General features: G+C 33.2%; 1 protein-coding gene across 1 annotated transcript in view; it reads left to right on the forward strand.

Moving 5' to 3' along the window:
* The window catches only part of PIEZO2 (piezo type mechanosensitive ion channel component 2), a 539,935-nt gene that overhangs the window by 280,786 nt on the left and 235,522 nt on the right, over window positions 1–23,627 (forward strand). The window contains exon 4 of the mRNA XM_074274855.1: window positions 20,579–20,621. Coding sequence (XP_074130956.1) covers window positions 20,579–20,621 — 43 coding nt within the window. The remainder of the gene's footprint in view (window positions 1–20,578; window positions 20,622–23,627) is intronic.

The following is a 23,627-nucleotide window of genomic DNA, read 5'->3' on the forward strand; positions in this document are numbered from 1 at the left end:
CAGAGCTAGATTCCACAATAAAAAGGGTAGACCTTTTTTTTTTTTAAACAAAATCTAGCTCAAAAAACAGACATTCTGCACAAAGACATCTAGAGTGCCCTTCCTCTGTGCCATTAGGACTTCCTTCTGACTTACTAGGTGCCACCCCTTAACCTTGAATGACCAAACCTTGATGATCCTAGAGTCCCCTTTAGCCTAAGGGCAGCCCAAGGACACAGGCAGTGCTCTGGGGAGAGTAGCTTCAATCTCCAACTGCTCTGACACCTTTTCCTCTGGATTAGGCATGCACATCTTACCTGCCTCTTCACTTGCCCTTGGGCTTCTTCTTAGGAGACTTGTGCTCCTGTTTGTATTTTGATGGTTCTCTTCAGGTCCATACTCCACAGAAAAGGAAGCTGGGAGTATGTTCTCAAGGATGTTCAGAGAAAATCCAACCTGGAACTGTTGCCTTGCACCAGAAACACAGGCATCTCTCTGGGAAGTCACTGATCCCGGATGAGCCCCCATAAATTGCTAGAACCCCTTACCCAAATTGATGACTCAGAGGCATCTTCAAATACAAATAAGAAGTATTTATTTGATCCTAGCTAAGCAGACAGAGAACCTATCAGCTCCAATCTCTCAGCATGGTGCATGGCCCCAGACCCAGAAATAATGAATTAATTAAATAGCAAAAGACTGGGATTCATTGAATGAATTGAAAAGGAAGTAACCATTGACCAATGGTCAGCAATATTATCTCTATCCTATGGGTCATGTAACTTCCTAAAGCTAAGACCTACAGTCAGACCTTTCTGCCCTATAGCCCTGTGAGAATAGAAATCATGTGACTTCCTGAAACTTGGGCCTAAGGTCTGACCCACTCCATCTCATAGACTTTTTGAGAAATCTTCACTTGGTCCTATTTAGGCCCATATAGTCTGTATATAGTATAGTAGAAAGAATTCTGTCATTTGCTGAGGTCAGAGGGTATAAGTTCAATTTTATAATGTTCACAACTTTTGTGACCTTGGAAAAATCCCTTGATCTTCCAGTTTTCAATTTCCTCGTTTGCAAGATGACAAAAGTTGTCTAGGTAAACTCAGTTTTATTCTAGCTCCTCCTACTTCTATTTTTTGATCCTTGAATGTTGAAAAGTCACAAATAAAAATCTGTTTTCCTAACATATACAAAATGTTAGCCTTCTGAAAAAGGTATCTTCCATTGCTTTACTGACTGTCATTGCATATGAGCAAAATGGAATATGCACTATTTTCTTGCAATAATAAGATAAAATAAATGATATCTTGATTGGCAAAAGAAGTAAGTACCTAGAGATAGTTTGATAATTACAGGATGGCATGGTTATAGCCTGCCCTTCTATTTTAAACCAGCAATTAAAACTAGCTGTGCTTTTATTTCTTTTGGTTTAATTCTACACTGCAGGCATGCACCTTTTGGGACCTAAAACAACTGAACAGTAGCTGTGCTCTTTTGGCACAATTAGAAATGACATGATTTCCTGATATTCTATTCAAGTTAGCATCTGCCAGGTTTTTTGTTTTTGTCTTTTTTTATGGTTAAAATCATAACAATCTGAGTATTAGTAATAATATTTGGCAAGTTTTCCACATAAGATTCAGTCTAAAAATGAAAAATATTACAAAGTTTAGTCTTTATATATATTTTCTTTCTTTCCAAATAATATTCCCTCCAATTACATGGAAAAAATTATCATTCTTTTTATAAAAATTAAGTCTTAATTTCCAAATTGTGTTCCTCTCTCCCTCCTTCCCTGATCCAGTAAGCAATCTGATCTGCAATCATGTAAAACATATTTTCAAATTAACCTTTTTGTGGATGAAAACTGGAACAAAAAAAGAAGAGAAAATGAAAAATGGTATTCTTTGTCTGTATTCAAATACCATCAATTCTTTATAGGTGGATAGCATTTTTCATCATGATTCCTTCAGAACTTTCCTGAATCATTATATTGTTGAGAATAGCTAAGCCATTGATAATTGATCATTGCATAGTGCTATTTCTACATACAATTATTTTGCCCACTCACAATGGTTCTGTATCAGTTTATTTAAGTCTTTTCAGGTTTTTCTGAAATTGTCCTGTTCATCATTTCTTTTTTTTTTTTTTTTTCTGTTTAATGAGTTGTTGTTTTTTTTTAATAGTAGATATTTTCCCTAATTTTTTTTTTTTTTTCTCTTTGGAATATAGACTAAGAAGTCACATTGCTGGATTAAGGGTATGCACAGATTCACCTTTGGTCAAAACACCACATTATTCTCCAAAATGGCTGAATTAGCTCACAACTCTACCTATGCTGAATTAGTATCCCAGTTTTCCCTAACCCTCTCCAACATTTATCATTTTCTTTTTCTTTCTTTCTTTTTTTTTCTTTGCCACATTAGCCAATCTGATAGGTTATGTGGTACTTCTGACTTGTTTCAATTTCCATTTCTCTAATGAAAAGTGATTTAAGCACTTCTTTATGTGATGATACATAGCCTTAATTTCTTGATCTGAAAACTGCCTATTCATAATCTTTGACTACTTAGCAATTGCAGAATGGCTTGTATTCTTATAAATTTGATTAAGCTCTATATATATTTGAGAAATGAGACCTTTATTAGAGACAATTATTATAAAGATTGTTTCCCAGTTTTCTACTTTCCTTGTAATCTTGGTTGCATTGGTTTTGTTTGTATAAAAATTTTATAATTTAATGTAATTAAATTATCAATTTTATATTTTGTAATGTTTTCTATCTTTTGTTTGGGCATGAACCTGTAACGAACTTAACTTCTCCTTTAATAATTTATACGCTGTTAAAAAAAAAAAAAAAAAAAAAAGGAGAAAAAAGGAGAAAAGGACCTATGTGTGCAAAAATGGTTGCAGCAGCCTTTTTTTGTAGTAGCAAGAAACTGGAAACTGAGTGAATGTCCATCAAATGGAGAATGGCTGAATAAGTTATGATATATGAATGTTATGGAATATTATTGTTCTATAAAAAACAATCAGAAAGCTGGTTTCAAAGAGGCCTAGGGAGACTTACATGAACTGATACTAAGTGAGTAGAACCAGAAAAACATTGGACCCAGCAACAGCAAGATTATAAAATGATCAATTCTGATGAACATGGTTCTTTTCAACACTGAGGTGATTCAGGAGAGTTCCAATAGTCTTGTGAAGAGAGCCATCTGTACCCAGAGAGAATACTGTAAGGACTGAGTGTGGATCACAGCATTTTCACCTTTTTTATTATTGTTTGCTTGCATTTGTTTTCTTTCTCAATTATTTCCTTTTTTGATCTCATGTTTTTTTTGTGCATCATGATAATTGTGGAAATGTGTAAAGAACAATTTTACATGTTTAACATATTGGATTATTTCCCATCTAGGGGAGGGGATGGAGGAAAGGAAGGAAAAAAAATTGGAACATAAGGTTTTGCAAAAGTGAATGTTGAAAACTATCTATGCATATGCTTTGAAAATAAAGATTTAGGGCAGCTAGGTGGCACAGTGGATAGAGCACCAGCCTTGAAGGCAGGAGGACCTGAGTTCAAATCTGGCCTCAGACACGAAAGTCATTTAACCCCAGCCTCAGCAAAAAAAAAAAAAAAAGAAAGAAAGATTTAATAAAAAAAGAAATTATATGCTGCATCATTGTTTCACATATATTTAATATTGATATTATTTCATGATCTATGGTGTCTTTTAAGCAAGACAGACTTTCCTTATATATCTCTTTCAATTAGGTCTGTTTTTGCTTTTGATCTGTATCAGATCAGAATTTCAACCTCTAAATCAATAGCTAAATCATAACAGAGTCTACTCTAGCTCATTATTTTTACTCTGTGTGTATTTCTCTGCTTTATGTGGGCTTCTCTCTTTAAAGTTTACTTTATTTTAAAATTATTTTACTTTATTATTTTTTAAATTTTTATTTTTTTAAAATTTATTTTATTTAAAGAAACAGAATAAGAAAAAAGAAAAACCATAAAAGGAATACAAAACAAAATGAAATAAACAAAAGAGAGAATTGTCATGTGTCTAATAGAACATCAGAAAAGAATCAAAATATATAACAACAAATACTAATTCAAGAAAGTATATATATGCATATGTACATATGTATGTATATATATATATATATATAAACAGACAAAATTATATTCATGAGTGTCTACCTTTTCTTTACTTCCTTGCAAATTGTACCTTTGTTCTCTACTAAGCACTTTTTTTACTTTTTTTTTTTCCTCATTTTTTCTCCCCCATCCCCAAACAGGCTATAGTTAAGAAAGGATATATTTATACAAACATATGTAGATGTATACATACACATACATACACACTCCCACCCACCCCCCCCACACACATACATACACACCTCCCTGTGATCTTTCCTATCCCTGCTGATCATTTGCTTTAATTCTGCTCCTAAATTACCTTGCTATTACTTAAACTCTCCCCACCTCCACCCCATGCATGCATCCTCCCTTGTCTTCTCTGGCACTCTTCATTTCCCTGTCCATCCGTTCCTCCCCCTTTATTTCTTTATATATTTTGGAGGGTGTTATACCCTTCATAGTATATATGTAGTGTTGCCTATTTAATCCATTTCCAATGTGTTAATAGATTTTCAGAATGAAGAGCTCTCCTCACTCCTTTAATGCCCCTGTGTCTTCTCTTCTTCTTCACCTCATTTGTATAATGTAATTGTTATTTTTACCTTAACTCTGCCCCAATCTTTCTTTTGATCTGCCCTATAGTTGATGTTAATTTTAAATATATATGGTACATTTGCCACATTAAAAACAAAACAAAACAACAACAAAACAACAATGTATCCTTGTTGAATTACTTGAAACTGATCTTTGATATTGGCTCTTATATGTTAAATTTTCTTTTAAGTTTGGGTTTGGTTGATAGAGAGTTCATTGAATGTCTTTTTTTTTTTTTTCATTCAATATTATAGATAATTTTGCTGCAGATATTTTTGGTTGCAAACCTAGTTATTTTGATTGTCAGTAGATATGATTCCAGGACTATAATCTTTTATTGTGGCTGCTGATAAATTCTGTTCAATTCTAATTATAGTTCTAGAGTATTTGCATTTTTTTTTGTTTTGTGTCTTGCAAAATTTTCTCTTTGATTTAGATATTTCAGAATTTGGCAATAATGTTCTTTTGTGTTTTCCACAAAGGATTTCATCGTGGTGGTGATCAGTGGATTTCTTTTTCTATTTCTACTTTCCCCTCATCTTCTATCATTCCAGGATAATTTTCTTGGAGTATTTCTCACATTATTGTGTCAAGGATTTTTTTTTTTTTGGTCCTAAATTTCAGATGGTCCAATTATTCTTATATTTTCTCTTCTTGACCTGTTCTCCAGATCTGTCATTTTTGTTATAAGATGTTTTATATTCTGTTCTATTTTATTATTCTTTATAATCTGTTTTGTTATTTCTTGGTTTCTCATGGCTTCACTGGCATTCCCTTAACCAATTCTAATTTTCAAAATTTTTAGTCATTGATGCTCTGAACTGTCTTTTCTAGTCAGTTAACTTTTTTTTCATAATTTTTTTCTTGGATTAAAAAAAATTCCTCCATGTCTATCATTTGATTTTTAAATTTTGAGTTCTATAAATTCTCTTGGCAGGGAGCTATTTCACATTGTTCTTTGGGGTATTAGCTTTTTTTTTTTTTTTTTTTTTTTTTTTTTTTTACTTCATGTTCTCTTGTGAAGATGAATCCTGGTCTTCCTTTTCCCCATAATAAGTTTCTATGGTTAGGCTCTTTCTTCTTTGCCACTTCATTATTTTTTTAAAAAAATTATTAGTGTTAGCACCTCTAATCCTGGGGTGGGAGGGATGATGCTTTTACTTTTGCTTCAATTTCTTCCTCTGACCAGGAACCCTAAACCAAGAACTCCATCCTCCAGCAAATGGATAGAGTCCCTTCCCCAATGCTTCTGCACTCACCAGTTATGCTGATTCCTTTCTGTCTGGCTCTGTATCAGAGCTGGGCTTGGCATTCTTAATCAACCAAGTTCCATTAGTCTTCCCAGATTTAGACCCTGACTCTACAAATAGACCAGGAGATGAAAGTTTCTGTGGTTCCTGTTGAGGCTCCAGCTATACCCAGCTATCTCCAGAGATCCCCACTTGGTATTTCTATGGACCTATCAGGGAGGTGTTTGCAGTTCACATTGGTTAATATCAGGACCCTGGGTCTTTCTTTTTATTCAGTTTCTCTTGGGTTTTATCAGGAAACCCTTGTTCTGCCCCAAGTTTTCTTAATTTTTCATCCATCTATGTTTGCCCTGAGGAGAAAATTTGTTCTATTATTTGTGGGGGGAATTGGGAGAGCTCAAAATATACCAGCCTTCTTGGTCATCTTCCCAGAATGTTTCCCATGTGTATTTCTTATAAACACCTTATCATAGTATTGTGGTCTTTGATCCACTCTGCTCTCCACTTCCATTTTATGGGAGAGTTCATCCCATTCACAATTCAGTTGGATAATTAACTGTATTTTCCTCCGTCCAATTTTTCCTCCTGTTCATCCTTTCTCTCATTTCACTCTTTCCCTTCTTGACAGTGTTTTGCCTGTTTATCATCTCTTCCAGTCTGCCCTCTCATAAATAAATTTATTTAAAAAAAAAAAAAAAAAAAAAAAAAAAAAAAAATATATATATATATATATATATATATATATATATATATATATATATATATATATATATATATATATATATATATATATGTAAAACCTTTGTGTTTTCTTTTCCCCCTTTCCCTTTTTATGTTTCTCTTGGCTCATGATATGGGAGATCATTTTTTTATGTTGTTCAGCTCTGGTCATATGAAAACTTAAAATCCCTTAAAAAGATTTTTTTTTTCATTTGAAGTATTTATTTGAATTTATTTGAAGAATTATACTAAAATTTCCAGCAATTTGGTTGCTCACTTACCTCCTAGAATATTATATTCCATGAACTCTGGTCCTTTAATGTTGTATCTACTAAGTCCTATGTAATCCTGATTGTGGCTCCCTGCTATTTGAATTGTTCTTTTAGGACCACTTGTAGTATTTTTTCCTTGACCCAATAATTCTGGAATTTGGCTATAATGTTCCTCTTTTTGATATTTTTATCTTGGTACTTCTTTCCTGAGGTGATTGGTGAATTCTTTCAATGCTTATTTTGCCCTCTGATTCTTGAATATCAGTGCAGTTTTCCTTGATAATTTCTTGAAAGATGCTATCCAGGTGCTTCTTTTGATTATTGCTTTCAGGTAGTCTAATTATCCTGTTATTGTCTCTCCTGGATCTATTTTCAGGGCCATTTGTTATTCCCATGAGGTACGTTACATTTTCTTCTATTCTTTTCATTCCTTTGAATTTTATTACTGTCTGCTGTCTCATAGCATCATTAGCTTCCACTTGTTTAATTCTAACTTTTAAATTGTTGTTTATCTCTATACACTTTTGAACTTACTTTTCCATTTGGTCTGTTATACTTATTAAATAGTCATTTTCTTCTGTGAATTTTTGTATCTTCCTTTCCATTTGGCCAGTCCTATTTTTTAAGCAATTTTTTTTCTTTTTCCAAGTTGTGGACTTTTTTGTTTTCATAGTTCTTTTTTATCACTTATTTATGTTTTTTTTTTTTTTTTTAATGTATCTTATATGATTTTAAAGCTCCTTTTTGAGCTCTTCCGTGAGTTCTTTCTGGGCTCAAGACATTTCCCATTTCCTTTAGGATTTCTACATTGTATTCTACATAGGTGTTTCTACATTGCTATCCTCTACTAAGTTTGTTTCTTGATCTTCCCTGTCATTATATCTTCCTATGGTCATATTTTTGTTGTTGTTTTTTGCTCACCTTTTTTTTTTTTTTTTTTTTTTTTTTTTTTTGCCTTTTTACTTTCTTTTAACTTTGAAGTATATTTTGGGTAGAAAGGACACTGTCTCAGATTTCTTGTACCAGGGGCTGCTGACCTGAGTGTTTAGCTGATTCTGAGTCACCCTGAAACCCATTGAGAACTCTGATGTTTGATGCTGCACTGAGTGAATGGAGTTGGGGATGACTGGCACTGCTGAAGGCTTAGGAGTTTGGTAACTTACCTAGTACTAAGCCAGGGTGCTAGTGCTAGTGTCCAGTGTGTGTTGAGGCTGGTGGGATGTTTCTTCCTTTCCTCAGAGCTGTACTTGAAGCATGTTGTGGTCTGGAAGTTGGAAGCTGTCTGTTTGCCTGGGGATATGCTAAAACAAAGATGGTGCTGGTAGGGGCTTGTTTGATTAGGCACTTTTGAATGGACATATTTGTGTTTACTCAGGGAAATGTTGAAACATGTGGTAGTTCTCAGATCTGAAAACTGCTCATTCCATTGTCTATGCTGAAGCACATGGGGAGAGCTGGTATTGTGTTGTCCTGCTTCAGTATACAGGGTCTTGGGATCTCCCAATGTTTTGCTGAGGTGGGATTTGCTGCTGGATTGTTGGGATGTTTTCCATAGTGGAATTCATACCCCCTTTATCCCAGTAAGACAGTGATCTTCTTAAGTTGCTTGACCTGAATGAATTTTTTTTAATAATAGTTTTTATTTACCAGATATATGCATGGGTAATTTCACAACATTGACAATTGCCAAACCTTTTGCCCCAGTTTTTTCCCTCCTTCCCCTCCCCACAGATGGCAGGTTGACCAATATATGTCAAACATGTCAAAGCATAAATCAAGTACAATATATTTATACATGTCCAAACAGTTGTTTTGCTGTACAAAAAGAATCAGACATTGAAACAGCATACAATCAGTCTGTGAAGGAAATCTAAAATGCTGGCAGACAAAACCAGAGGGATTGGGAATTCTATGCAATGGTTCATAGTCATCTTCCAGAGCTCTGTCACTGGGCATAGCTGGTTCAGTTCATTACTGCTCTATTGGAACTGATTTGGTTCATCTCATTGTTGGAGAGGGCCATGTCCATCAAAATTGATCACCATACGGTATTGTTGTTAAAGTATATAATGATCTACTGGTCCTACTCATTTCACTCAGCAGCAGTAAGTCTCTCAGGCCTTTCTGAAATCATCCTGTTGGTCATTTCTTACAGAACAATAATGTTCCATAATATTCATATACCACAATTTATCCAGCCAATTTCCAATTGATGGGCATCCACATAGTTTCCAGTTTCTGTCCACCACAAAGAGGGCTGCCAAAAACATTCTTGCACATACAGGTCCCTTTCCCATTTTTAAGATCTTTTTGGGATATAAGCCCAGTAGTAACACTGCTGGGTCAAAGGGTATGCACAATTTGATAACTTTTTGAGCATAGTTCCAAATTGCTCTCTAGAAGGGCTAGATAGACTAAATGAATGTTTTAACATGCCTTTTTGCTGGTTTTGTTGTTCCAGGATTTGTTTGGAGTCTTTAGTTTATGGTTGTTTGGAGGCGAAATGGAGTCTTGCAGTGATGTATTGCTTACTCTGCCATCTTCCATTTTCTTTCTTAATAGAATATTAGATGAGTTTGGTTCAAAAAAAAAAATCCAACAGGAAAAGACTTAGTTCATGTAAACTGAATAGCCAAAATCAGACAGTAACAAAAATAGTGTTTTCTTGCTACCAAAACTTGGATCTTTGGGTTTATCAATCACTAAATTAGTATGGTCATTTATTATGTATTGTGTACCTAATCTAACCCACTAATCTAATACTCTATTTCAGAGTCAATACCAGATTGTTTTTGATGATTATCATTTTTTAATATAGTTTGAAATCTGGTAATTCTTGGCCACCTTCCTTCACTTTTTTGTCATTTATTCTCTTGATATTCTTGACCTTTTGTTCTTCCAGATTAATTTTGTTATTTTTTCCAGCTCCATAAAGTAATTCTTTGGTAGTTTTATTGGCATGGCACTGACTAAGTAAATTAATTTAAGTAGAAATAGCTATAAAAGAAAAAAGAAACCTCATCATTGCAAAATTTTCATGATGTTGTTCAACTCTGTCTCATCTCTCTTTTCTTTCTCTCTATTTCTCTCTCCTCTTTCTTCTTTTTCTTTCTCCCTCATTTCTTATCTCCCTCCTTCTGTCTCTCTCTTTTATTCCTTTGTTTTCTTTCATCTCATACAATTCAATGAAGGAATTACCTGTAGTTCTTATTCAATAACATATTAGTCTGAACCCCTAAAAAATGTAAGGACTTCATCGTCTAATTTTCAGGATAAGCATTGCAAAAAAAAACAAACAAAACAAACAAACAAACAAAATAAGACCTTGAAACAGAAGTTTTAAAATGTGGAATCCTATGCAAGTATAACAAAAGACTAAATTTGGAAATTAAATCTCTAAACTAGACAAATTATTCATGCTAGAGGACAAATCTTTAGGGCTTTTGATGATTCACTAAGAATAGTCTTCAATTGAGGCAGCTAGGTGGCACAGTAGATAGACACCAGTCCTGAAGTCAGGAGAACCTGAGATTAAATCTGGTCTCAGACACTTAACACTTCCTAGCTGTGTGACCTTGGACAAGTCACTTAACCCCAATTACCTCAGCAAAAAAAAAAAAAAAAAAAAAAGTTTTCAATTTTAGTCCCTTGCCAAATTCCAAATTCTTCCTTTTTTTGACTTCAAAATATTTAATATCTATTCCCATGGTGGATCACATCCCTATTTTGGGCTCACATCACTTCTCACTTGGACTGATAAAGTAATCTCCTAGAAATGCACCAAGAATTTTGGAACATCTTTTTTTCATATCAACAAGAACTGATAAATGTTCATTTTATTAATCTATGTATATTATTTTAAATCTTCCAAAAAAAGAAAAACTGGTCTTTTTTGCTATTACAATACCAGTAGTGTTGTAGCACCAATATTATGCTTCAGAGTCAACTTTATTTTATTTTCATGTTTATTTGAAGGAAGGCACAGGACTTTCTGAAAAACTGCACAAGCTCCTATGATAGCAGATTGGCCTGTGCTGCTCTTATCACCTTTGTAGTGACACTGCTTAATTTTATAGTGTATTCTTGGTTAAATTGTCCACCTCTAAAATGAAGAAGATAATGTTGCTCTGTACTCTACTTCTGGTAACAACTGAGTATTGTCTTTTTACATATTGACAAATTGAATTGTGTCCAGAGAGCAATGACTAGGATAGTAAGAAGGCTGAAGACCATGTAATATAAATAGACCAAAAGATTTAACCTGGAGAAGAGAAATTTTATGGTTTGGGAAGAGGAGAGGTATCAATTATTTGAAGGATTACATATTAAGAGAGATCAAATATATTTTCAGTTGACTCAAGAGGAGAGAAGTAGTAACAGTGGATAGAAGAATTAAAGAGGCAGATTTCAGTTCCAAAAAAGTTTCCTCAAATCAATAAATTTGAGCTGACTGAAAGTAAAAGAGCTACTCACAAAGGTAATTGTGAATACTTTCTATTGGCACTTTCTAAGCAGAGAATGAATAACCAGTCATTTGTCAGAAATGTTATGAAAGGGATTCTGAACAGGAATACATTTAATCAAATAACTTCTGATTCTCTTTTCAATACTAAGGTTCTGTAAATCTAAAAAATTAAAAAGTACCTTAGAGTTTCAAGAATGCCTATCATCTCTCCTTTACAAAGGGAGGGAGTAAAGGTGGGTTCCCTGAGTATGGAATTCATATACCATCAGATTGTTTTGCAGTGTTTATTGATTTGTTGATTTTTTTCTTTCCACTTTAAACAAATTTCTTTATAATAATGATTGATACTTTGAGAGAAGAGACAGAGGAATATAACGGAAAATATAAGTGATATAAAAAGAAAAGATAGTGATAAAAACCATATGACACTTTTGGGAGTCAAGAGAGAAAGAGAAACTATTGTTCCTTCTTCATAAAATCTGACCCTCCTATTCACATGACAGACCAGTTCAATATGTGGTAAAAATGTAGCTCCTTTGATTGGTTGTGCAAATATTTTTCCTTCAATAATAAAAAAAAAAAAATAAAAAGATGTAAATACAACTTTTGGCAGAACAGATGTAGGTCCTGAGAAATTTCCAGGTGTTTTCAATAAGAACTGTTTAGTGACCAATGTCATGTGCCAGTCAGCATGTTTAATCACCTGGCAACCCCTGGCAGTCAATGAAAAATCTCTTATTTTTATAGTGGTAAGCTGGTCATCATCCAACAGTTTCAGGAGGGTGTTATTCATTGCATTTGTTCTGATTTTTTGAAAATCAGAGAAGAAGCATTAGCAAGACATTGAATGAATCTGCATTGTAATGGATCTCAATGATGAAGAGATGATTATAAAATCTGATTTTTAAAATTAAAGCTTTTTATTTGCAAAACATATACATGTGTAATTTTTTAATATTGGTCCTTGCAAAACCTTGTGTTCCAAATTTTCTTCTCCTTCCCCTATCCCCAACCCTAGATGGCAAGTAATCCAATACATGTAAAGTATGTTAAAAATATATGTTAAATTCAATATATGTATACATATTTATACAGTTATCTTACTGTGCAAGAAAAATCAGATCAAGAAGAAAAAAGCCTGAGAAAAAAAACAAAATGCAAGCAAACAATAGAAAGAGTGAAAATGCTATGTTGTGGTCCACAATCAGTTCCCACAGTCCTCTCTCTGGATGTAGATGGCTCTCTTCATCACAAAATTATTGAAACTGACCTAAATCATCTCAATGTTGAAGAGAGCCATGACCATCAGAATTGATTATCATATAATCTTGTTGTTTCCATGTACAATGATTTCCTGGTTCTGTTATTTCAGTTAGCATCAGTTCATATAAGTATCCCCAGGCCTCTCTAAAAATCATCCTGCTGATAATTTCTTACAGAACAATAATATTCCATAACACTTATATACCTTAACTTGTTCAACCACTTTCCAACTGATGGGCATACAGTCAGTTTCCAGTTTATTGCCACTATAAAAAGGGCTGCCACAAACATTTTTGCACATGTGGGTCCCTTTCCCTTCTTTAAGATCTCTTTGGGATATAGGCTCAATAGAAATACTGTTGGGTCAAAGGGTATTCACAGTTTGATAACTTTTTGAACACAGTTCCAAATTGCTCTATAGAATGGCTGGATCCATTCACAATTCCACCAACAATGTATTAGTATGACAATTTTCTGATATTCCCTCCAACATTTGTCATTATCTTTTCCTATCATCTTAGCCAATCTGAGAAAAACCTGATTATACAGATGAAAATTTGTGTCTGATCAATGTAGTACCTAAATTAATAGTGGTTTTTTGTATGTTTTTACCAATTATTACACTGTTTTCTCTTCTTGTGACTCATTTTGTGAAAACACTGTTTTTCAAAGATTATGTCAGCAGAGGATAAGATTCAGGAGGTTCTATCTATTTAGAAAGATTTCAAATATGAGTCAAGAAACAGACTATGCCTGCTATTCAAAGGTAAGCCTAGCAAAGCATTATAGTGTGGTCACTACTGATTAAAACTTTGATGATGATGATCTTTTAGAGAAAGAAAAATGTAAAATGGCCCTCAGTGTTTTACTGGCCCCATTATAATGATCACTTTGCTTCAAGAAGCTTTTGCTGATACCCTCAACTATTTGTACTCTCTTTGAATAATATTTATTTTATATAGTTCTCTCTCTCTCTTAGTATTCTTCCAATCTGTCTCATTCTGGCTCCTCAGCATTTTTTCCAGGATTATCATATACTTACTGCTACTATATATGTGTATATAGGTTCTAGGACTCTCCTTAAAATTCTCCATTTTAAATCTGGGTAATAGTTTGTACAGCTGCACAAGAGTGGGACATTGAAACTAGATGATAAGTCCCATTTGCCTAGAAAGTTAGAAAGTCAATGAAAATTTTGAACAGATAGCTGTACCATGGAAAGATTGCCTTCTGCAATCATGTTAGAGGAGGAAAAAATTGGGAGAAGACAACCAGTTAAGACTATTATAATGTTTTCTAGTCATATGAAAAAAATGCTGTAAATCGCTAATGATTAGAGAAAAGCAAATTAAAACAGCTCTGAGTTACTATTTCATACCAGTAAGATTGAGAAAGAGGACAGCAAAATATAATGATAAATGTTGTCAGGATAATGTGGGAAAATTGGAACACTAATGCAATTTTGATAGAATTGTGAATTGATCCAACCATTCTGTAAAACAATTTGGAACTATGCCCAAGGGGCTAGAAAACTAAGCATACCTTTTGATTCAGTAGTATCTCTACTGAGTCTATGTTCTAAAAAGACCATAATATGGAGGAAAGGACCCATGTGTACAAAAATGTTTATAGGATCCCTTTTTGTGGATCTGATTTTTGTTTTGTTTGATCTGATTTTTCTTGTGCAACATGATGAATATAGAAGAAATATGTTTAGAAGAATTGCACACGTTTAACCTGTATTAGATTGCTTACTGTCTATGGGAGGAAGAAGGGGGAAGGGATGGAGAAAAGTTTGGAACACAAGGTTTTGAAAGGGTAAATGTTGAAAATTATCTTTGCATATATTTGGAAAAAATAAAAAGCTATTAAAAATTTTAATCAAAATAAAAAGACTATTGTAGTAATGTAGGCCACTAATAATAAGAACATCAACTAGGGTGATAGAGAGTATAGAGGAGGGAAGATCTTGTAATAACATAGGGTCAAAGATTTTGAGTCTGACAAGACCTGTGAGGTTATCCAATTCAATACTGGAGAAATTAAGGCCCAGAGAGGTTAGGAAGGAAGCCTATACTAGTTAATTAATTAATTAACTGATCAAGCAATTAAGCAAATAAATAAATGAATAAATAAATGAATGAATGAATGAATGAATAAAACCCAGAACATATCCTCAGGTTCTCTCACTCAATATTTAGAGCTTTTTTTCACTGTGTTGTGCTAAGTTTGTAATGGCAAGAAATGCAATCAAATTTGAGAGAATGTGTCAATGTACATGACTGGATGACTAACACAGTGGAGGTTTACAATTTTATTTTTTAAAATGTAGCTTTGGTGCCAGTATACTGAGATATAAATACTCCTTCATTAATACTATGCATTTTTTTTCAGTATGCAAGCTTGGTTAAAATATGCTTAAGCCAGGTAAAATATATTATGAAAATATTTTAAATTCTAGCCAAAGTATGAATATCCAGATATTTTTAATGTTTAGTGAAGAAAGAAACAGAGTCCATATTCTCACAGAAAAATAATAAATACCACCTGGGCAAAAGAAGTAAAACATATAAATGAATAATGGGAAACATTTCATAAGCTTTATAAAGAAGCACAATATGCTATTTATATGACTCCAGTTATCACAGTATTTACTGGAGCTGTGTCTCTCCATCAAAAGCAATAGCTGATAATTTCTTAATTCATCTTACTGATATTTTCATCATCCAAAAAGGTGAAGAAAACATCAAAAGGAACTGCTATTCTGGATATTTTTATGAATAAAAAAATAATAGTTTTCTGTAGGAGAAATGATATGAAACCTTGAAAAAATAATTGACCACACCCTTCAAATTTTGTGATAAAAAAGAAAAGCCAAACATAATAGGATTTGCACTCTAGATTTTTGGAGAACAGATTCAAAATATTCAGTGAGTGAATAAAAATATAACATTCTATGGACTAAAATCTTAAATGGATGATAAGCTATCAGAAATGAATTTTTTTCATTAACAACTAGAAATAATTACAAAACGTGAATAGAAATTGTTAGAATGAATTAAAAGTTTTGTAAGATTTGGTTACAAATTCTTTCTCGCTTCCTCTCTTACCTTTTTTCTCCCTAAGGTAGCAACACACACACACACACACACACACACACACACACACACACACACACAGAATGCTTTTGAACATATTTTTATATTTGTCATGATGTGCAAGAAAAATCAGATCAAAAGGGGGGAAGTGTTATCAAACATATTAAAGAGCTATTTAAAGAACATTTTGGAAAGAAAACTGTGGTCACAAAGAGCCAGCATGGCTTCATCAAGAATAAGTGATTTACTAATGTTTGATTGTAATATTCTTCTCTAAAGTGTAATGTTCTTTGGGAGCAGGTTTCTTGGGGAGCTTCTGGAGGCAGCCTTAGTTTCAGTTCAGTTCAATAATCACCTCAAATTCAGCCAGGAGTTAAAGTCCATATCCTTTATTTTCTCTTTCCAAGTATTGTCTACTTCCTTGGGCCCTGGGCTATCTCTCTCCTTGGTTCTGAGAGCTCTTGTAGCTAGTCCTTTGCCTCTGCCAGCTTCAGCCTCTTGTCCTCCCAATGTCTCCATCCAGCAGAAAGGTGGAAGTTGGAATGGAGCTGACTATGCCTCTGAGAGTGGGCTTGTGGGTCTGAGCCTGAAAGCTTCTTGCTTATATGCTGTACAATGAGAATACTCTAATCATTACATCACTAGGAAAACATTATTTGTTGTAGGATTAAATCAGTGCTAAATTAGATTTAACCATAGTCTCCTCAATTCCACTTAGTACCTTGTTTCAAGTTCTGGCTCATAACATCTCCTTGTAGGATCAAATGAATTATACTGAACCATGCTAAATTAGATAATTATTGTCTCCATCAATTCCACTGTCTTAGTACCTTGTAAGAATCCTAACATCTCCCACTTTCTTTTGATTTAGAACATAAGTGGTCATGACATCCTTGACTTCTCAGGAAGGTGAGAACCCCCAGAAAGAAGGTGATCACACCTTCCCTGACTGCTCAAAAAAGGAGTGAAAACATAAAAAGAAGGTGATCATGCCCTCCCTGACATCTCAGGAAGGGAGATGAAAACACCCAAGGGAGATTGTTAAAAGAGATTAGCGGGTTTCTGAAGGGGCTCACTCTTAAAACAGGTATATGTAAATCCATCAATATGGGAGGTATTACACATAATTACATAAATTTCATAAGCACATACTAACATAACACAGGCTAGTAGTGATGTAACAAATAACATGACTCAACATGAGGAATTATACATGTCCATAAGTTCTAGAAATAGTCCAAAAGGAATCTATTGTCCATTACTTCATGTACCAGGAATCCAATAATTCCTGCAAGTTTTGAAGTCCTGCAACAGTCTCATTATCAGCCATGCTCTTTCAATGTCAGATGTTTCTTAGATCTTCTCCTTTGCTTTGAGGTTTTTTCCCTTTTCTGTCTCTCTCCAGGTGCTCATTGCCACCCATCTGTTTCCTTCTCTATTTGTCCTATCTTTTCACACTGAAAACATCGACAAGTTTCTCTAGAAGTCCCTTGCCAAGAGGGACCCTGTCTTCCCATGTTCATCATAGTCTGGGTATAATAAAACTGCTTTAAAAAGTGCTTTAATTTTTTCAAATTATAATGCATAAAAATGTTTATTTGACTAGACTGTTAGAGAAAGGCTATAGATTTAGTTTATCTAGATGTCAGAAAAGTATTTGACAAAGTCCTTTATGTAATCTTTGTAGACAGTGAAGAGAGGTAGACCAAATCATATTAAGATCAATTGTTCTTGAAACTAGTTGAATGACCAGTCCCAAAATTTATTATAAATGATTTCATATTAGTTTAGTAGGAGGGCCATAGTAAAATAGTTCATGAATATGTACTTTACGCCATTCTTTTAATAATTTTGTCAGTGATTAAGATAAAGACAGAGATGGCAGACATGTTTTCAGAGTTTATAGAATTAGTAGACAGGATGAATAATAAAGTACCCAAAAAATTCTTGATAGACTTTCAAAATTGGACAAATCAAATAAGATGAAATTCAATGTAAATAAGGGTCAGTTTTAGACTTGTTTTCAGAAATTCTATTTCAGATGTGAACATTATAGCTGTATGCAGTAGCAGTTTAAAAAATTCTTCAAGTTTTACTAGAGCACAATTTCAGTAGAACTAGCATCAGTGAGTGAAAACTTACAAAGAAGTTCAATGTCAATAAAATTTTTCTAACAATTAGATTCCTTTAGAAATAGAATGAGAATTAGTGGGTTCCCTTTTAATAAGGATTCTTTCTTCAAGGGGAAAAAAAAAACTGGATTTCCAGTTTTCAGTTACTTTGTAGAGAGAATTTTTATTTCGAACTGAGTTAGATTAATGAAAAGTAATGTGGTATAGTTGTAGTCTAGATAGAGGGCTGAACGTGGTGTTGGGAAGTCTCTATTCAAATAATGTTTCTGACAATAATTAGTTGTGTGTGTGTGTGTCTGCTAGCAAGCTTTTTTGGGAACTCAGTTTCCTCATCTGTGATAATAATACTTTTCATATACGATTGTGAAAATAAAATAAATATTTTATGTATTATGGTTTGCAAAACTTAAAGTACTATCCAAATGGCAGTTTTTATTATAACCTCTGAGGCCATGCTTAACATTCTCTAATTTTGTGAATTGTTCTCCAAAGAAGACCTAGAAGGAATGCCTTGGAAGCTAATTAAATCTCTCAGAAATAAAAGATCCAGAACCAGAAGAACCCTCCCCAAGCCTAATAATTCCTTCTCCTACTTCATACTCTCCATTTTTTTTTCTGGTGAAACATAATGTCCAAGAGTTGCTGAGTGATTAAAGAAATCAGGGAGATTGTTAAAAGAGATATATAAAAATAATGAAACAAAAGCAATTTCCTAGTTGATAGAATGATGAATGCAGAGACTTGCTGCTAGTATTATTTCTTTTTGTATCTCTTCAAAGCTTAGATCTTTAAGCAGTGCCCAAGTAATATGGGCTCATTTCTTATCCAGCTGTGCCATCTGGGTGTACAGAGGAAAAGTGCCAATCTGGTAAATATTACTAAATATGTAGTTCACTTAACACAATGCAGAAGTCTGTGTAATTTCCTTAATCACATTTAAAATGATGAAAAGTTACTGAGTCACTATTTCTATCCTTAAATACATAGATTTGTTGTACTTTATTTTAACATAAATGTCAATTATATTAAATTTTGCTCTCTCTCAAATCTAAACATCCATATTAAGATGAGCTTTAGAAAAGTTAATTTTGTCAAATTCTAAGTATTCATAGGATCACTTCATATAAATATTATAAAGAATTAAGTTTATCTTCCAATGGTGAAAAACACAGTAGACATGCATTAAAACATAGCACAGATTCTGTGCTATAGATTTGGATATACTATTGATAAATTTGGTTGTGATATTTTAAGTGCCTTCTTAGACACAGAGCACTATGCTAAGTTCCAGGACTGTCAAGGAAAAAATAATGAAAAGTCCTGCTATTTAAGTTTATATACTACTAGCAAACTGCAATATGACTATAGTTAGCAAATACCAAATAATTCATATTCAAATAGAAAAAGCACTGAGAATTGAGAGGACAGAAAATCAAGATAGTCTTGAATATGGATAGTTTTCATGAAGTAATCTTTGGAAGGAAGGTAAAAATTCTATAAGGTAGAAAGTGAAAGGAAGTTACTTATAAAAAAAAGTTACCTATATATAAGAGACAGGAGAATTAATGCTCTTTGAAACATAGCCATTGCCTTTGAAAACATCTAATTCAGAATAGTTAACTTAAAAAATGAACATTTTCATTACTTAACAATATCAGTTAAAAAAAAAAAATACCTACTGATAGAATTTTATTCCAATACTTAGGTACTTTGTGTTCTCAAATTTTATTCCTGCAGAGAATGTTCATAATAATTCCAAAGAAATTGAAAATACTTTGAGTATGAACCCAGAAAAGCCTTTTTGTCACATATCTCAGGAGCAATCTAACGTCAAAAGAGTTCAAGATTATTATTCAAGAATTAACTATCAGTTAATCAGTTGTTTTAACTACATCTTCTTATGAAGATCATCTCTTAATATATAGAAAGGGTTGCATTGGTGGAGGAAATACCAAGACTGAAAAAATTCTGCATATCTGAAATATTAAAATAATCAAAGTGGTAAATTGCAACATGTTGAGATGTCAAAGAATGCTCTCCAGCTTTCAATTAACATCAACCATTAAATATATTGCTAGTTACATTAAATTTGAAATTTAAGTTTAAAGAATTCATTTATACAATTCACAGTCTACTTTTTCAGTGTTATCATTTTTAATAAAATATTATAGATCACACTGCCATAATTAGATTTATAAATAATTTTAAAAGTAGCCAATTTCTTTGCAAGAGACAAAATAAAGGTAAAGAGACATAACATGATAGTGTCTTTTTTTTTTTTACATATTTTTACATCATGTATCATATTACATTGTAGAATAAGAACCTTTTGGTAGGAACTCAGACATTAAATCATTCTCATTTTTTTAAAAACCACAATATTGTTATTGCTTTATATTCAAACTTCTGTTATTCTAATTATTCCATTATTCCAAAACAATGCCAATTTTTAGCATTTTAAAATAATTATAACTGTTCTAAACTGTAGCAACTAAGATTGTTATACAAATGATCAGACTAAAGTGTCTGTGTAATAAAGGCTTAATTGTTTCTTTATTGGACTAAAAACTAAAATGAAATGACCAATATAGATGAAGAAAACAGATGAAAAATTTTGAATATTTGAGGTGCTTAAATCAGTTTTTCTTCTTTTTTTCCTAGGCTCAACATGGGAGAAGACATTTCGTCAGATTGGCTTTGAAAGGTAACCAGATGTATTCACTTCAAAGTTTTAAGAGTGATACAAGAATTAATTTGGTCATTTAGGAAAAAAAATACAGTCTATTACATGGGAATGGAACTTTGCTCTATAGATGTGTTGGGGATCCAGGCTTATGATGTGTGAGACAAAGGCATGCCTTGTCTAGTTTAGTAAAAAGAATTTACTCAATTTTCTAAAAAAAAAGATAAAAGTTTATTTTGGATCACTAAGAGAGCTTTGTCTTTTAGTGGACAAAAACTCTAAAATGAGATTAAGAGTTCTGTAAGTAGGTTAAGCCAGGTATTTAGTTTTATGATCAGAATTTAGGTTTTGGGGGCTTTTGAAACAATAGAGAAGTTTTGGGCTTGAATAGGCTTCAGAAAAGTTATAGAAAGTTTGGCTGGTGATAGTTCAAATCTATAGAAGGCTTAAGTAAGTAGTGGTACTTAGCATTAATTCAGTTTTTTTTGAAAGTTAAGTAGTGGTACTTAGCTTTAGTTCAGCTCTATAGAAAATTTGGTTAGTGTCAATTGAACTCTATAGAAAGATTAATTAGTGGTACTTAACAGAGGTGGGGGTTGGTTTCTAGGACAAAATAGGATTAATGATTCAAGGTGACTGACTTCTAGAAGAGAGGTTTCCAGTATCAGATGATTTGGGCCACAAGGTCTTTCATCCTCTTCTTCCTCCCTCCCTCCCTCCCTCCCTCCCTCCCTCCCTCCCTTCCTTCCTTCCTTCCTTCCTTCCTTCCTTCCTTCCTTCCTTCCTTCCTTCCTTCCTTCCTTCCCTCTATCTTTCTTTCAAGAGACATAATCATGATCTCGAAATTAATAGATGATTAAATCAGGATTTGTTGTGACTATAAATACCTCTAATATCTTATCCATTATACCATATGTCCATTTATAAGAGACCATAATGAAAATGATATTTCATACAATTGCATATTGTATGAATATATACCAATACAAATGGGAGAAAATAAAACTAAGAAATGATTTGTTTAATATAAAATATACAGATATTATGGGTTATTTAATACTTTTGATATTTATACACTTATCTCTATAAACTGCAATAATCTTACAAAAGATTATCCTGATCTATTTAACTTAGCTCTAGCAGTTAATAATTAGAACTTGTTATATGGTGAAACTAAGAGCGTGTTAAATTACTAAAATATGAATCCTACTTCCTTTCCTCCTTCTTCCCTAAGTTTTTAGTTTTTAACCTTCTATTCATTTTCCCTACACCTTTTCCCCTCTCTATTCATGTCTTTGTGAAGCCCTATTTCTTCCTAAGAAGTTCTATGTTGAGACAAAAAGAGTAGGTTCAGTATAAGTTTGGTTTGTATCCACATGCATTTTCTAAAAATATAGATTGCAGCTTAGATATAGGCATGAATGTATATCTCTGGATTTTGGCTCAATCTTTTCCAAAGGAGTCTATACTTTCCCCTTTGAGTGGAACAAGAGAAGCTTGATATTTGGTCTTTGCCTTGATTATGGCTATTGGGCTTGACATCGTTTTCTCACTTTCCCCAACAGGGAATCTAGGGGTATCAATTTTGTTCAAAACAAAACAAAGAACTGTTTCCTGGTCCTTCCTTAACTTATTCACCAACTTGGTTTCTTCACACCAAACTAGTTGTAAAAAAGCTATCACAAATAGCAAATAGAGAGTAACCATATTAATCCAAGAAAGCAGCAAACTGAAGTTTTAGAGATTAGAATAAGCCAGAAAGTATTCAGGAGGAAATGTCTTCTCAATGGAATCAAATATCTCAGTTCAACCCAAGAGAGAGGGTTTGATTTCACTGAAGGAATAACCCCAAAATCTCTAGGGAGTGAAGTAGAAAAAAACTTCACAAGCCTCTTGAAGAACTGGCTTCCCTTAAATATCTGAAGCTCAAGACTTTATGATATGTTTTCAAGAGAATACCTTGAAGTGTACTGGTTTTTCTTGCTGGCTTTGGCACCAATTCTCTCTCTTAGGAAGATCCACAATGTAGCCCCAGAATTCTGTCAATTTGGAGTCATTAGTAGGTCATGTTTCCCTCCCTAATACGGCATCACATAAAATAAACCAAGTTTCAATGGAAGCCCAATTACAATGCCATCAATTACAATAGCATCCAAAGCTCTCCTCCCTTTTTTCAAATTGTTTATTACTCTTAAGGGTTCCACCATTCTTTCTCTAAAGAGCTGTGAAAATTCATAAAGCTGCAGTCTGGCCATGTTATGACCCATTCAATAAATTCTGGTGACTATTATATCTAAGGTTAAATGTAAATTTTCCTGGTTAGCATTTAAATTTCTTCAAAACCTGGTCCCTTCATCTGTTTCTGGTTTTGCTTGGTGTCTCTATTTATGATACCCTATCTTGAAGACTGGCTTAAGTGGCACATTCTATGTAAACACCTTTTTCATCTCCTCAGTTAAAAGGCTCTCCTTCCCATACTATCTTATATTCCTTTGAATATATTCTTTATTTACATATGTGTATATTGCATAGAATTTGAATGCTTTGAGACCAAGGACGATTTCTACTTTTATGTATCTCTAGAAAAGTGCTCCCCATATAATGCGTACTTGATAAATACACACACACATGCATACATACACACATACACACACACACAGAAGATATACACATGTAGAAGGAAAATTACTGAAAATTAGCAAATAATTTTAAAGTCTGCTGTTTTCTAATGGTACTTCAGGATTAAATTTAGAAAAAATATTTTTGTTTATGTCTATGAATAAAATAAAAGGCTATATTAATAATTGTTTGAATTTATATAGCTAAGGCTTACAGGTTCTACTATTATTTTCACTTTACATATCAGGAAACAGAACCTCAGAGAAACTAAGTGACTTGTCCAGTGCCACATAGCTACTAAATGTCTGAGGTTTGCTTAATAGAAAAAAAATATCACTCCCTTTACATGTAACAGCATTTTTCTTCCTGCTTCTTATGTTTCCTTAGTTTGCTTTAGCTCTGATCCTA

Source organism: Sminthopsis crassicaudata, chromosome 1 (assembly GCF_048593235.1).
Source record: "Sminthopsis crassicaudata isolate SCR6 chromosome 1, ASM4859323v1, whole genome shotgun sequence".
NCBI classification, from domain to species: Eukaryota; Metazoa; Chordata; class Mammalia; order Dasyuromorphia; family Dasyuridae; genus Sminthopsis; species Sminthopsis crassicaudata.